We start from the raw sequence: 14,381 nt of genomic DNA on the forward strand, positions 1-14,381 counted from the left end.
CTCGAGGCCAGTCCACCAGCTGCTTAGAACATAATCACGGAGTCATTGAGCTTGGAAAACACTTGTAAGATCATCAAGTCCAACCATCAGCCTCATCCAAGGCTTTGCAGTGGCCCTGCTGCAGTTGGGGGTCAGAGCTGCTCCCCACGAGGCTTATCTACAACACAAGGGAGGCTGTGGAGTCTCTGCTTCAGGAGACATTCCAAACCCACCTGACGCGTTCCTGTGTCACCTGCTGCAGGTGACCCTGCCTGGGCAGGGGGTTGGACTGGATGATCTCCAGAGGTCCCATCCAACCTGAATGATTCTGTGATTCTGTGATTCTATGAAACTTGATTTGAGCGGGTCCTGCCGTTAGGTCAGTGAAGGATCGCCTGTACTGACACGGGCCCCGCGGGGTCTGTACCGCATTGTCCTGCACGCTGCGCAAACAGGAGCCGCAGCAGCCGGAGCCGTTCCAGCGCTGGTGAAACGCTGGCTCTCGGCGGGGTGAGGACTCGGCTCGTGGCTCCTCCAGCGGCCCCGAACGCTCCTCCCAGCGCCGGGCCCGGGGCGGGCTCAGCGGGGCGGGTTCACCGCGCACCCACCGCGCCTCGGCGGCTCCGGGGCGGCTCCGCGGGGACAGGCGGGGCTCGGGGCTCGGGCCGCGATGCTGCCAGCGCTGCCGGACGGCGATGAGCGGGAGCTGGAGAGCAGCGAGGAGGGCGGCGGCGCGGGCGAGGAGCGGCGGCCGGAGCGGCACGGCAGCACCTACCACGGCCTCTACGGCTACCGCAGGTGAGGCGCCGGGTCCCCGCGGGGAGGCCGCCCCAGGCCTCGGCTGTTCCCAGCTCCCTGAATCCCCTGTATTTTTTCCCTCTTCTCTCTCCCGGATGAGATTCTTTCCCTCCCATAATGCACCGATTCCGTGCTGCTGCTTTGACTCGCCCTCGGGCCGTACCTTTCCCTATCGCGGTCCCTGTTCCGTGTCACGGGTATAAAAATCAATCCTGGGAATCCCTTGGCTTTCAGGTCCGCGCAGGGAGCGGCCGGCGGGGATGGCGGGGCCGGGGCACACACCCCCTCCACCGAGGACTTCAGGTAAAGCCGACCTGCAGAATCACCGGCAACACGCTTTGAAGTCTCTGCCGAATTGCTGTCAGGTCATTGTTAGGTCCATTGCAGTGCCTTCAAAGCACAAACCCCTGTGAAAGCAGACTGGAGTCCCCTGGGTGCTTCTTCTGGAATACCTGAGGAATGGACACAATTGCATAGCTCAAATAATGTATTAAACATAAGTTACCATCTGAGTTTGAACTCTTTTCTTTGCTACTTCATATTTCTGTATTGACTTAGGTCTTTGTATAGGTAACAGATAACAAAAATTTATTAATTTTCAGTGGACATGTTTCCATAAGCTCTGTATCACAACTAGGGAAACATGGGAAGAAAGAGCTGCTGGGAAGGGCAGCATGAGCTGACACCATAACTCCAGAGTGCTGGGGAGGGGACAAATCACTGACTGCTCCTGATGGGGCACAAGTCAGAGACCTGTCAGCTGTCACCAGAGAGAGATCACAGGGGTCCCCCTGCTAGAGGCAGGTTCTGTACTTGGTGAAACAAAACGGTAACATTTGATTTTTGCTAACAATTTCTTCTTGTTTGTAAAGCCTCACCTTGCTGGACACGAACTTACCAGCTGAAGCGGAGACAGAATTGCGCGGTTTTATCGCCAAGCGCCTCACTAAGGGAGCCCTGTTTGAAGGGATGGGCAGTGTAGCCTCGGTGGGGCTCAGGTAAAATATTTAAGATTATTTGTGGATGAGAAGCTGTAGGGAACATTGGCAGCACTGCACATCTTGCCTGTCTGCTGCTGCTCTTTGGTCTAATCCTGGTTCCATGTTCTCAGTTTACTGCTGCTGTTAATAACAGCCTTACACAAAGGCACTTTCCTTTTTTACATAGCTTCGAGAAATATATTGCAGTCAATAATTTAAAACAGTCCATGTGTTTATGATTATTTCCTTTTAAACTACTCTAATCACACCACAGAGGAAAAAAGAAGGTCTAAGAGCTTTATATATGACCATAGGAGCCACCAGTGCTAGTGGGTGAAAATTCTCTCAGAAATCATGTCTGTCTGCTTTTTGCACTTATTTATTGTGATCTATCTGGAACAAAATAATTTTTTTCTTTTTTTTTTTTTTCCACAGCATACCAGAAAGCAAAGTTGGTTGTTACTACTGTCGTTTCCAACAAGAAAATCTTCTAGAAATGGGGACACTGGAATCGGACCCCAATGCTCCAGAATATGTGGTCTGTTTCTTAGGTGGCTCAGAGAAAGGTCTGGAACTATATCCTTACCTCTGACTTCCTTTACCGGTGTGGAGAGGGAGATGATGTAAAAATTATCCTGTCATTTTGTCTGTTTCTACCTGAAATCAGCTCATTTGTGCACACCTTCCAGTAACTGAAAATGTCAGTGACAGCCATACACTGAAAGGGAAAAATGCAGGTCTTAACTGATGCACCTTATTTTCCTTAAGAAGATACTTTCAGACTTGAGCTGGACAAATACATTCAAAGTCTGAAGATAAACCTTGACTTGGAGGTAAGGCCTAACTCTTTCTTTAAGTGGTGAAAATGAGTATTTACCCAAATTAATTGCTAAGACAATCTGGAAGATTTAGTCTATAGAGCCAAAATAGGTGTTTTAAGTAGCAGTAAAACACTGTGAGAGATACTTGATTCACTGTAGTGACAATGAATGTCTAAAGTGCTCTCAACCACACAAGTCAAAAGGAAAAAAAAAGAGAAGGGGAGGATATTTTTTGTGCTAGTCATGAATCTCTTAAAGGTTACTTACAGTTAGATTTGGAGAGAAGAATGACTAATAAAAGATAATGGTCTACAAGGAAATCATTGATGTCCACCTCGATTCTTACCCCTTCTGAATGTTAAAGAAGGATTTTTTGTGGGTTTCTTGTCACATTTTTCTAGTGGAAACTCTTCCTCTTAAGTCTCTTTGTCACCCAGTCTGCTGTTGCATGGTCTTTGCTCAATATATACCATAATATTTCAGTTCTGGCTGTTCCTTAAAATGCAAAGCCTTTCATTGCTGATAAAGTGCGGCTTTAAATGTCAAACTCATTATTTTAGTTCTCTGTGGTTTAGGATTAAGAAGGCTCTGACATCCAAATATCTTAGGTTGAGTAGATTATTAATAGGCTTCTATTTGTGTAGAAATCTAATTTGTAGTTAAAGCTTTAACGTTTCAACCTGTCACAGCAAAAGAACTTGGAGAGCTGTGTGAGCCCCTACCTGAGGAGCTGGTTTGAGGATGCCATCTGCCCGATCCAGAGGGTGGTGCAGCTCTTCCAGGACAAACTGGCCTCTCTGTTACACGCTGTAAGTGTATTTAAAACTGGGTAACTAAAAAACCTTCAGAAGGCACCTCAGTGACTCCAACATAGTTAAAATGTTTCCTGCATTTGCTTTCCCAGCAGGAGGAAATGAAGAGCAGCTTTTTTCTTCTTTTTTTTTTCCCCCTTTTAATTCAGCACAAGTACCTTTTCCCTCCTTTATTGATAAGGAAACACATAACAATTTCTTCCATTAATTATTATAGTTAACTCATATAAAATTACCTAACAGTGCCCACGTTGAAATTAGAATAAGAAAATTAGAAATAGCCTGAGCAGGCTGTCCCTGGTATAATTCCCCTGAACAAAAAGGGGTGTTATATTGTGTATGTGCCTCCTGTAATTCACTGGAAACAGAAAAGAAACTAATCCTAGCTCTAATCCCTGAGATTGAGGAGGCTTTGGATGGAATAGCTAACAGAGTGTAACTGCTGAATTTCTTCTGAGTGCAAAACCTGCTGCAATAACTAGAACATGGAGTACTGCCTTGAAAAGAACAATTTTTAAAGTACCACATTATGTATTTATTGCTCATAACTGCAATATAGCAACAGCAGTAATAGCACCGTTGCATCCAGCTTTTTTCTTTGTTTGTGTTCAGGCTTTGAGTTATACTCCTGTAGAAGTAAAAAATGCAGATGAAAGAACAGAAAAGGACATCAGCAGGTAAAGATACTTTGGGACCAAGGAACCTGTGAGTAACTTGGCTTCTGTGTGTGACAGCCTCCTCCCTGCTGTCCAGGAGCTGTAAAGAAGCAAGCAGTTCACAAGAGCTCTCTGTGCCAGGTTCCTGGCAGCTGCCAGCCTGCAAGGACTGGTCCAGGAAGGCACAATGACCTCCCTGTGCATTGCCATGACCGAGGAACAGCACAAGTCCCTGGTTATAGACTGCAGTGCAGCTCAGCCCCAGTTACACAATGCAGGTGAGATCACAGCTGGGAATGCTTCATGTACGCCCCTGGGATCCCGCAGCTGCTCACAGATGGGCACGGCAGAGGCTGTTGAGGATATTCAGAAACTTGTAGGCTCCTGCCCAGAAAGTTGGGATTCTGGCTGGAAGCCACAACATCTGTCCTAGGAAGTACCAGGGTGGTTTGTTACCCCAGACACTGGAACTCTGGGTTGAAAATGCTTGGTAATAACACCCATCATTCATCCCTATGAAAATACTTGTACAATTCAGGGAATCTGCAAAACTTATTATTCCTGTTGTGATTTTAACAAATGCTGTGAAAAGGGATTCAACAATCAGAGTGTCATGTAATCACTGTAGCTGTGTTAGCTTTTCTCTTCCACATATACTGTTTTTCCTTAAAACTTATTTTCTGGCCCAGGTATACGACTATCAGCTGTTACATGAGAGGGATTAAACCAGATGAATGCAGCTGTATATTTATGTGGAGCTCATTTACTCTTCTCTTCTCCATGTTCCTGAACATGTAACAGGGAGCAACAGATTCTGTGAGGACTGGATGCAGGCTTTTGTGAACGGTGCTGAAGGTGGCAATCCATTTCTCTTCCGGCAGATTTTGGAAAACTTCAAACTGAAGGTACATGTTCATATATGTTAAAGACTTGAAGAAGACATGGGGGTTGCTGAGGGAGCAAATACTCTTCTTGCAGCAAAAAAAAGTTGCAGGTTATTTACAGTGTCTGTATGTCATTAACTGAGTAACCCTGAAGTTTAATTTGAGGCTTGGCTTACTGCAGTTGACCCCTATAAAGCAGTATGGAAGTTTCCTCAGTGAATGTTCCAAAGGTGTTTTCTCATTTAAAATAAAACCCACATTTTTTTTCCTTTCTTTAAATCCTGTTAATCTGAGCTGTGCACACACAATATGGTGTAACTGGTGACACGGGTTCAGTAGTTAACACTTCTTAGGTGAGCTGCCATAATAGGGGAATTCTTGCTGCAAGTTTGGGCACACCAAGTTGTGTCCACAGTAACAGTGGTTATATACATCAGGGACAGTACTCCATGCTTACATTACTCTTGAGTAGTAACACAAAATTGCTATTGGAAATGCTTTTGCTTCTCCTGCTATATACCCTTCATTTCCCACATGGTCATGTGTTTTCTTTCCACACAGAAGGATAAGAATATGCTCTGCTTGCTCTTTTAGGCCATCCAGGACATTAACAACCTGAAGAGGTTTATCCGCCAGGCTGAGATGAACCACTATGCCCTGTTCAAGTGCTACCTGTTCCTGAAGAACTGTGGCAGTGGAGACATCCTCCTGAAGATTGTCAAAGTGGAGCATGCAGAGATGCCAGAAGCCAAGAATGTAGTGACCGTCCTCGAGGAATTCATGAGAGAAACAGCGGTGGCTTAAAATTACCTTACGTATAAATCATTCGTTTCTTCCGTGAAGCTATTGCAGAATTTTTAATTTATATTTAAAAGTATTACCCAAGTCAAACTTAAGTTGCAGCTTCACCTGCCTTTTGTCTTTTTCAGATGAAGCTTTTTAATGTGTAAATATCAGATCATACAAACTCCTGCAGAGTTTTTAGTGCTTACCAGATTGTCCAACTGACTTGCTCCTCTTCTGAGGAAATCATGATGTTTGTTTTTTACAGTCACTACATGAAAGAAAACCCAAACCCAAATCCCTTACCTGGCAAGCATTTCAGTGTTTTTAATATTTTAAATGTCTTCAAAATTATCATGTGTAATCATTAGGATCTGGCTACTTTGTTTTAATAAAGGAGCACAAACACCTGGATAGATTATAGTAAATGAATTAATCAGATTATATAAGAGAACATAGGTAACAAGTCTGTAGCTACTTTGTGCATTCTGCTTTCAAACTGACTGTTCTGTCACTGGATAAACAAGTCATTAAATGGTATGAGACAGAGCTGCCTAAAGACTGAACAGTTTCAGTGACACAGGACAGGCATCTGAAGTTCCCAAGCTATTTGATGAATCCCTTCTTTCTTAGTTTGTGGTGTGATCAGCACCTTTGTATGTTCTTAGTACCCATTTTGCTAACTGTAAATCATCATATGTTTTTTTAATTAGGAAGAATTAAATCTGAAAATTTTATAGATTAAATATTAACTTTAAATTAGATGAAACTTCTTCAGAATTGAAGTAAATTAAGTTCCCAGGTTCAGACTTTAAAATATTTTGTTGTATTTCAGCAATGAATTCTTTCCCACGTCATAGGACAGGTGGGCAGCAGAATACCTGAAGGAAATCTTTGGCTACAGCTGGAATCCAAACTCACAAAGTCTCTGAGAGACCTCCTAAATGAGAATGATTTCTGCAAACCTGATAACAGCAAAACTCCTGTGGTTTCCCTTTGCAGCAGAGGGTGTTGGGAGAATTCTCCCTGAAATAGTGACTGTGATGAACATGGTTCAGTGTGACTGTTGTGCCTCTGCTCTGTACTGTGATGACAGAAGTTTGGTGCTTTCCTGTGACACCACTGTGTGAAATAAAGTTTACAATAAACTCAAATCCTTAGTAGTGTGCCTGTAAATTGCAAATGAGTGTTGTCCTTGATGTCTTCTGTGTAAAACCTGTTATCACACAATGCAGAGGAGCTGCAAGTGTCATATTCACAGCTCAGTGCTCAAAAAGGTAAGTGGGATGTGAAGAACAGGTAGCAAGAAAAAAGTTTGGTGCTCGTAGGCAGTGAGACTTCTTGTGTTACCTGACAAACACCGACAAAACCCACCTCACCTTCTTGCTGGAAGTCCTCGGGTAATGAACAGAGAGATTTAAGTGTCTCCAGAGAGCTGCCAGGAAGAGCTGAGTCCCACACATAGCAGCAGTGATCTCCTCCCTTAGGAATAACACATCTAACAGGAGCTGCTGCTGGTCACGTCTTCTTCCCTGGAAGTTACACTTTAACCCACAAAATCCCAACAACAACATAAAATATTTTTCAAAATAAGCCTCCCGCTTCCACATTGGAACTTTCTGGATATGTTGTTTCCACTGTCGGTTCAAGAGACCAGGATGTGTTGGCTCTCAGATTTAAAGACACTCAGTAGAGACTGATGTTAAAAGAGCACAACCCTCCTCCCCAATAACAACATTTAAACAGTTTAATGTTCTTGGTAGTCACCTTCCCTGCAGTGCTGAGGTCACTGCTGCACTGCAGTGGCAGCTGCCAAAATGTGGGACAAGACCTGAATTTCCATGCAAGTCCCAAGCTGGTTCTGCATCCTCATTATGTCCCAAAAGAAGTGAAGCTGCACTTTACTCTCCCCTTTATCTCCTAGACAGACATAAAAACGAGTTACTAATGTCATCGTTAGAAGATTCCATTGCAGAGCTCCAAACCAATGCTCTCTTGTTAAATAATGTGTTAATTATAAACAAACTGACAAAACCCTCCTTGAAAGTTTTTTCTTGGTTGTTTTTTGGCACGCGATACAGAACAACTTAATTTTATTAAAAAAGAAAAGAAAAATGAAACAGAAAACAAATAAACAAACAAAAAAAAACACCAAAAAAAATTTAATGGATTCTGCGCTCAAATAATATTGTTACAACAAAAATATACAGAATGTACACAATACAAAAATATTTGGAGACGTACCATAGCATCTTACCTTGCAAGTATCACTTTGTTTTACTAGCCCTTCACGGGAAAGTATCATTTGTTCAGTATTTTAAGGCAGAAAATCACTTAGTTTAGTGCTTTGTGTTTAACACTCGGATGTGTTGTTAACATTAGCAGTCTAAGCAAAAGAAAAGCTGCATAAATCTGGCTTTATTTGCAAACTAAACAGACACTGTGGGGGAGTCAGGAGAGAGTCAGTGACAACGTGTCTATCAAGCTCACTGAAAATAAGGTACTTTTGCTACTTAAGTCAGGCCTAGGGAATATTTTGTGCTCCTGTTGTAAAGTACCCTGAAACATAAATTTTCTGTACTCCTACTGACATTTCAGAAATACCTCATTAGAAACCTTTTTCCAATTAAAAGCCAATGATTAATGGTGACATTAAAAATACATTTACCCTTAAACAAGCTTGTTTCCTGTCTTAAGTATGATTCTTTTTTTATAGAGCTGCAGAATGCACTGTTTTCCTTCATAACCAGCTCTTGGCATCAGTGATTGCAGGAGGAACCTCTGAGTTCTGTCCCAGAGCACTGCAGAGCAGCCACCTCTGTGAGGAAACAGGAGAGCAGCAGCATTCAGAGGTGCTGGCCTGGCTGCTCCAGGGCCCAGCTTGTCCCCAGAGGTGGCTGGTGTTGAAGTGCACCCACATTCTCCAGTTCCACTTTGGGTAAAGCCAGAGGATGGGGTTTCCAAAGTAATTGAGCTGAGCTGGAATCTGTGTAAACAGACTTTGAGCTCTTTACTCACTGAAGAATGTGTGAAAGTCCTGCCCACGGGAGATGCTGTGAGATGAAATATTGGCACAGAGCAGCAGCTGCCTCGAGGTCAGCAGGGAGTCAGGTTAGTGCCAGCTGTAAAGTGTCAGGTTCATCCTTCCTAGCCCAGCTCAAACTGAAATGGTCTGATCTGATCTGAAACACATAGGCAGTGTAATCCATCAGAAGGAGCAAGATCTTGGGATGCAGAATCCCCAAGCTTTATTTCTAGTAACAATTTCTCCAGCCTCCCCCTTTCCCTGTTGATAACATACTTCCCACTGCCAAAGGAGCAAGTAGTGAAAAATCACAATATGCCATGTAAGTGCTAAGATTCCTCCTCGACTGATGGGGGAACAGTGACACAAGATGTTGTCTTAAGAACTCAGCAAACGTAAATTCATCAGCCTATGTACAAGTGCTACACCTCACTCAGAGACTGTTTCTGGTAACCTCCCTCCTCTCCCGTTACTGCACTACAACTCTCTCCCTCCTCCTTCCTGTGTTATCACCCTGTGGAAAATTAATCTTTACCTGTGGGAATAAAAGGTGCCATTTGGACTTGGATCTACCTGGTTTTCCTCCTTCCTCCTCCTGCTCCCCACGGCTGCCTGAGCCCCTTCTCCCGCCTGTCCTGGGGAAGGCAGGAGCCGGGTCCCGTCCTGGGGAAGAGGCAGGAGCCGGATCCCGTTCTAGGAAAGGCAGGAGCCGGCTCCCGTCCTGCCTCCGCGCTGCCGGCAGGTGTCCCTGGAAGCTCCACATCCCGCACTCCCGGCTCCCGGGTACCGCACTGCTCCTGCCCCATCCCCGCTGGACCTGCAATGTGCTCTCTGCAAGGGAATCCCTGCACAGAAACGGCTGATTTTTTTTTTTAGGTGTTGTGTCCTCACTCAGGGACACAGCACAAAATAACTCCCTCTCAGGTGCCCTGTTCAAACCTGTCCGTGGGTGACACTCCTGCTCTGACACTGCACAGCTGGAGGGTCAATAAAGTCACATTTTATGTGACTGATGTAAAATCTTGGCAGCAGCTGAAATAAAACCATAGGAATCACCAAAAACAGTCCCTTGGAGGACACTCCTTCAGGAACACGTTGCTGACTGGGAGAAGTTGGAACCACAAATGAGCAGGATGGGGAATATTCCGGCTCTGACACGAGCCGGCAGCTCCAAGGACATCTGGAGGTAACAGGAAAGCCTGGCTGCTCTCAGCTCTGTGGTGCTGCAGCACTGTGGCACTCCTGGGTGTGTTAGAAAACAACATAACCAGAACTCAAAGTACTCTGTAGAAACATTACAAGTTTTCACACTGTAATTTTAGTGATTAAAAGAAATAATTACAAAAGCTTAAGCACTTGGTGCTGCTCCTGACTCCGTGGGCTGATCGATTCCTAGCAGACAACCTGCTCCATGTATGGGGGGAGATTTCAGCTCTGATGAGCAGGAATGTGAGAGGGTTTCATTGCTTCACTCCCAATAAATCTAGTACTGCTTTAAAGTCTGGCCTTTCTGGTCCCCAGGGCTGTCTGTAGACTTGCTCAGGCAGGGTATTGGGAGACAGAATGGAAGTCAGGAAGATGAACAACAGTTTAAAAGAACAAGTCATAAACTCAATCTCAGAGCTGTTTTCAACCAGTTCATGTAAACTCCATTAATCTATGGATAAAGGACCAGAGAGGGGGGTCTGCATTACTCTGTTCAGCTCCTTCCCACTCCTGAGCAGACCAAAGGCATGTTGGCCATGGTCAGGCTGATGAAGAAACTGGTGGCTCTTGAATCTGCATCTTGCTCCTTCACTCCAGAGCACACACTGGCAGGCACAGAAACCCTCATTGGGGAGAATCTGATAGGCATTAAGTAGCTTTCAGCTGAGAAACCAAAAATAAAAGCCAATTGGTGCATATTGTACTCTGGTAAATTACAGGCAAAATAGTTTGGAGGGGTTTTTTTTGCAAATTGGAATTTTCTACCAACATTTTAAAAGTTTTCCTAAAACTTCAAGGGAACTCCCAGTCCTGGTCACCTCTGTTTAAAGGCATCTTTAATGAGAAAGGCTTAGCAATAGGTGAGGGAAGGAATGTCCTCCTTACTTGTTAACCATGTCTCTGCCAGCACTCTCCCTGCTCTCCTGCTCCCCTGCAGTTCCACAAGGACATGATCTCCACTGCTACAGCACTCCCTGGGCCAGCACCTGGAACAATCCATGGGAACTCTCGTGACTGCTTCCATCTGGATCTGAACTGCAGAGGTGAAAGGGCACAGGGAACCTGAACAGAGCTCTGACCCTTCTCTCTTCCTCTTGCTCCTGGGTCTGAGGGCCCACAAGCATTGCACTGGCCATGCAGAACAACAAAGGTGCTGCCACCCTCAGAAATCCCATTTCTGTGCACAAGGGTGCCAAAATTGTTTCTTTTCAGGTAAGGCTTTTTTCACTTATTTTCTCCCCCCTCCCTTTCCCCGAGGCAACAGAAGTTTTTTTCCAGTGCATTCTGTGGGAGCAGAACTTCACCCCTCAAACCAGAGTTATTTTTCCCACAGGAGGCAAAGAAGGGGGCAGCTGAGAAGCACTTGTGAATATCCCCTCCAGAAGGATAGACTCCTACCAGCTTGTGGTATCATATGGCAGCACAGATAACACAACTGAGAGAATAAAGCCCACGACACAGAGACATTTTGCTACACAACTACCACAGTGCCTGTGAGATGTGCTGTGGAAGGCTCAAGGGGCTGTGCCTGGGCACCAGCAGGGAAAGGGAAAAAAGGAAAAGAGGACCTTGTCTGGAGAGACTCTTCTGGCTGCTTTATCCAGACCATCCAATAGGTGGGTAAAGGGGAGAGAAAAGGAGGGCACCCACATTCCTGGACTGTGGTTTGGCAGCTCTCTAAAGTGACAACAAGTTAAGCACCTTACAGACAGGAGTACCTGTAGGCACTGCTCATGCCACAGATGTTCCCCTGTGGTCCTCAGGTCCCTGCAGGCAACTGTGTGGACTGTGCCACAGCCCAGTCACACTGCCTGGACCTGGCCTTGGCCAACGTTAAAGAAAAAGGCATCATTGCAACTAACTCTTGTTTGGAGCTCCTGAACATCCATTGCCTCAGGAAGAGGCACCCTCAAAATGCAGCAGTCACCTTAAAACCAGTTTTATCTGTTTGACAATGATCACTGTAGCACCATAACACCATTTTCACTTCTGTGGGAAACCAGTGCTGCACACAACCTGATTTAACTCCACTGCCTTCAGTGGACCTGGCCCCAAATGGACTGTATGGCTGCAAAGGCTGGATAGTTCCCACCCTGGGCTGCTGTAGGTGATCCTGGTCCCACTTTTCTAGGAAGAACCTGCTGGAAGAGTTGAGATCCTTGCTAGGAGCTCACTGCAAGGCCAGGTGTTAGGTCAGCATGGCCAGAAATACAGTGAGAAAAAAACAGCACCTGATTGTCCTCTGATAAAACCACAAATGAACATTTGCCCTCCTTTTCTTCATCCCTCAAAAAAGAAACCCCAGCCACACCCTCTTGCCACAGTAGGCTGGGGAGGGGGGGACTAATTAATCAAAATCAAGTGAAACATGCACAGTAGAAGTCACCTCTGCCTGGGTGTCTACAACACTCTAAAGATTCCCAATGTTTATAGTGCAACTTCATTTGACCTGTGGTTGGAGCCCAGTCTCCATCACTTTGTGTGAGCAAGTTCTGCTGATTCCTCTGAAAGTTGTGCAAGACAAGTTTCACCACAGGCTAAAATACCTTCAGAACCATTCAAGTAATTAGACAGTGGCACTGGTATGGCTGAACAGTCAGATGTGTCCATAGAGACCAGACTCAAGCCGCCCTGTGAGTACCATGTGAGTCTCTAATTAGCAAATGTCTGCTCTTTTTCCCTTTTAGTGTCCAGTAACAGTGAGGAGATTCACTCTGCAATTGGCCCTAATTCCAGCACTGACCTGGAAAATACAGATATCTCCTACAGAACGTTGATGTGTGCCAGCAGCCCAGGCAGTGAGTGCCCAGGGGCAGGGCACAAACCGCAGGGCACGGCCAGCCAGGACTGCAGAACCTGCTGGATTTGTGGACAAACTGATCAGCCCGTTCTTTCATGAGATCCTTAAGCATCTCCTCCAGCACACGCTTGTGTTGAGAAGAATCATCCTCCCCTAAGTTAAACACAAAAATAGATCCTCCATCTCCATTCATGCCACACAGCTGACAGATGATTTCCGCTCTCCAGTTCTCTGTCCCGTGGTTTCAGGGAGGGGGAGGTAGCTTTAGATCCAGCAGGCTGTAGGCAAAAATGTTCCAGAAGATGGCAAACAAGACAAAAATGACATAAATAGAAAGGAAGATCCACCATAAAGTCTGATCTTGGAGTCTCTGCTCATAGTTCCTCAGGATGACGACTCCCAGGGTGATTCCCACCATGACCCCTCCCAGGTGGGCCATGAAGCTGGGGTGGGGGCACGGCGGGTACGCCGAGGGGTGGAACCGCAGCCACACGGCTCTGCCGAATTCAAAGCTCACTGGAACAAAGAAGGAAAGATAAATTAATTGTCTGTCCCTTCTCGAGTCCATCTGGCAGGCAGCACTGCGTCCCCAGAGAGACAGAGAGGGAAAAATTGCCCGGCATGGTGAGCTCAGGGAAGCTGGGAAGCCTGAGCTGTGTCAGGACTGTGGTGCACAGAAACGAGGTGTCCCCAGTGCTTGGTAAGTGGGAGTGTAGACAGGTGGGGCAATATTCACCTCCCAAAATTTATACCAAAACCATAAAAAAAAAACGAGTTGGAATTTGAAGACAGCTGCCTGTGATGAACACATGGCTTAGCTTCCCTTGTTGTGCCACCCTGGGGATATGGCCAGAAGATAATTCATTAGCGTGTGGATAATGCTGCTGCCACCCCAGATAGGAAGTGCCCCAGGAAACCCAAGTATTCTCATTACAAAAGCATTGCTTGTTTTAGGAATCCCAGGAGAAGGTGTTTAAGTCCCACATCTCCACAAACACCACAAGCTGGCTGATGACAAACCCTCGTTCACAAACCATGGTGTTGAAAGCCAAAATCTGCAGTTGAGAGCGGTGTGGTTTGTGCTGCCAGAGGGTCCAGCTGCAAGTTCCTACCAAAACTGCTGCAAAGTCAAACTCCCTGAATCAGCATGAACTGTTATGACAAGGACTAACAAAGCAGGATTCCTGCATGCCAAGGCCTCTGTGATACTCACTACAGATCAAGGCGACAGCCATGCGCAGCAGCTTGAACTGGCACTTCATCCCGGACCAGTTCTGGAAGAGAGACAAGGAAAACAAAGTGGTGCTGCATCCAAACCTGGCTATTACACTCGGATCTATTCTCTCCACCCACCACTCCACACACAGATCTGTCAGTCCCAGAGGCCATGGCCATAAAGGATATGTGAAATTCTGCAGCTCAGACCTTTAGCTGAGCATACAGAAATAAAAAGACCTCAGTAAAAGCATAACAAGGAAACAGTGCCATAAGAAAGCCTGGATTCAGCCTCCTCTCTCTTCAGACTTGGTCATTAATCAATATACAGGAAGAAGAATCTCTGAATGATAATCAGAAATCACAGGAGAGATATTTAAATTCCTCCTTTCTCATTTGCACAACATTTTCAAGCAGAAAAA

At 45.5% G+C, this 14,381-nt stretch overlaps 2 protein-coding genes across 2 annotated transcripts in view; one reads left to right on the forward strand and one right to left on the reverse strand.

Moving 5' to 3' along the window:
* The first annotated feature begins 649 nt into the window (after positions 1-649).
* CUNH17orf75 (chromosome unknown C17orf75 homolog) lies at positions 650-6,884 on the forward strand. The gene is made up of 10 exons (XM_017812197.1): positions 650-777; positions 1,012-1,080; positions 1,650-1,775; positions 2,193-2,333; positions 2,533-2,590; positions 3,268-3,387; positions 4,003-4,067; positions 4,188-4,324; positions 4,848-4,951; positions 5,525-6,884. The coding sequence occupies exons 1-10, from the start codon at positions 650-652 to the stop codon at positions 5,732-5,734; spliced, it is 1,158 nt and encodes a 385-aa protein (XP_017667686.1). The 3' UTR covers positions 5,735-6,884.
* Positions 6,885-7,868: 984 nt separating this feature from the next.
* RHBDL3 (rhomboid like 3) overlaps positions 7,869-14,381 on the reverse strand; it is a 60,200-nt gene continuing 53,687 nt past the window's right edge. The window contains exons 8-9 of the mRNA XM_017812086.1: positions 13,958-14,018; positions 7,869-13,260 (exon numbers count right to left, since the gene is read on the reverse strand). Coding sequence (XP_017667575.1) covers positions 12,989-13,260; positions 13,958-14,018 — 333 coding nt within the window. The 3' untranslated portion in view covers positions 7,869-12,988. The remainder of the gene's footprint in view (positions 13,261-13,957; positions 14,019-14,381) is intronic.

This window comes from Lepidothrix coronata, unplaced genomic scaffold (genome assembly GCF_001604755.1).
Source record: "Lepidothrix coronata isolate B3197 unplaced genomic scaffold, Lepidothrix_coronata-1.0 Scaffold34, whole genome shotgun sequence".
NCBI lineage: Eukaryota > Metazoa > Chordata > Aves > Passeriformes > Pipridae > Lepidothrix > Lepidothrix coronata.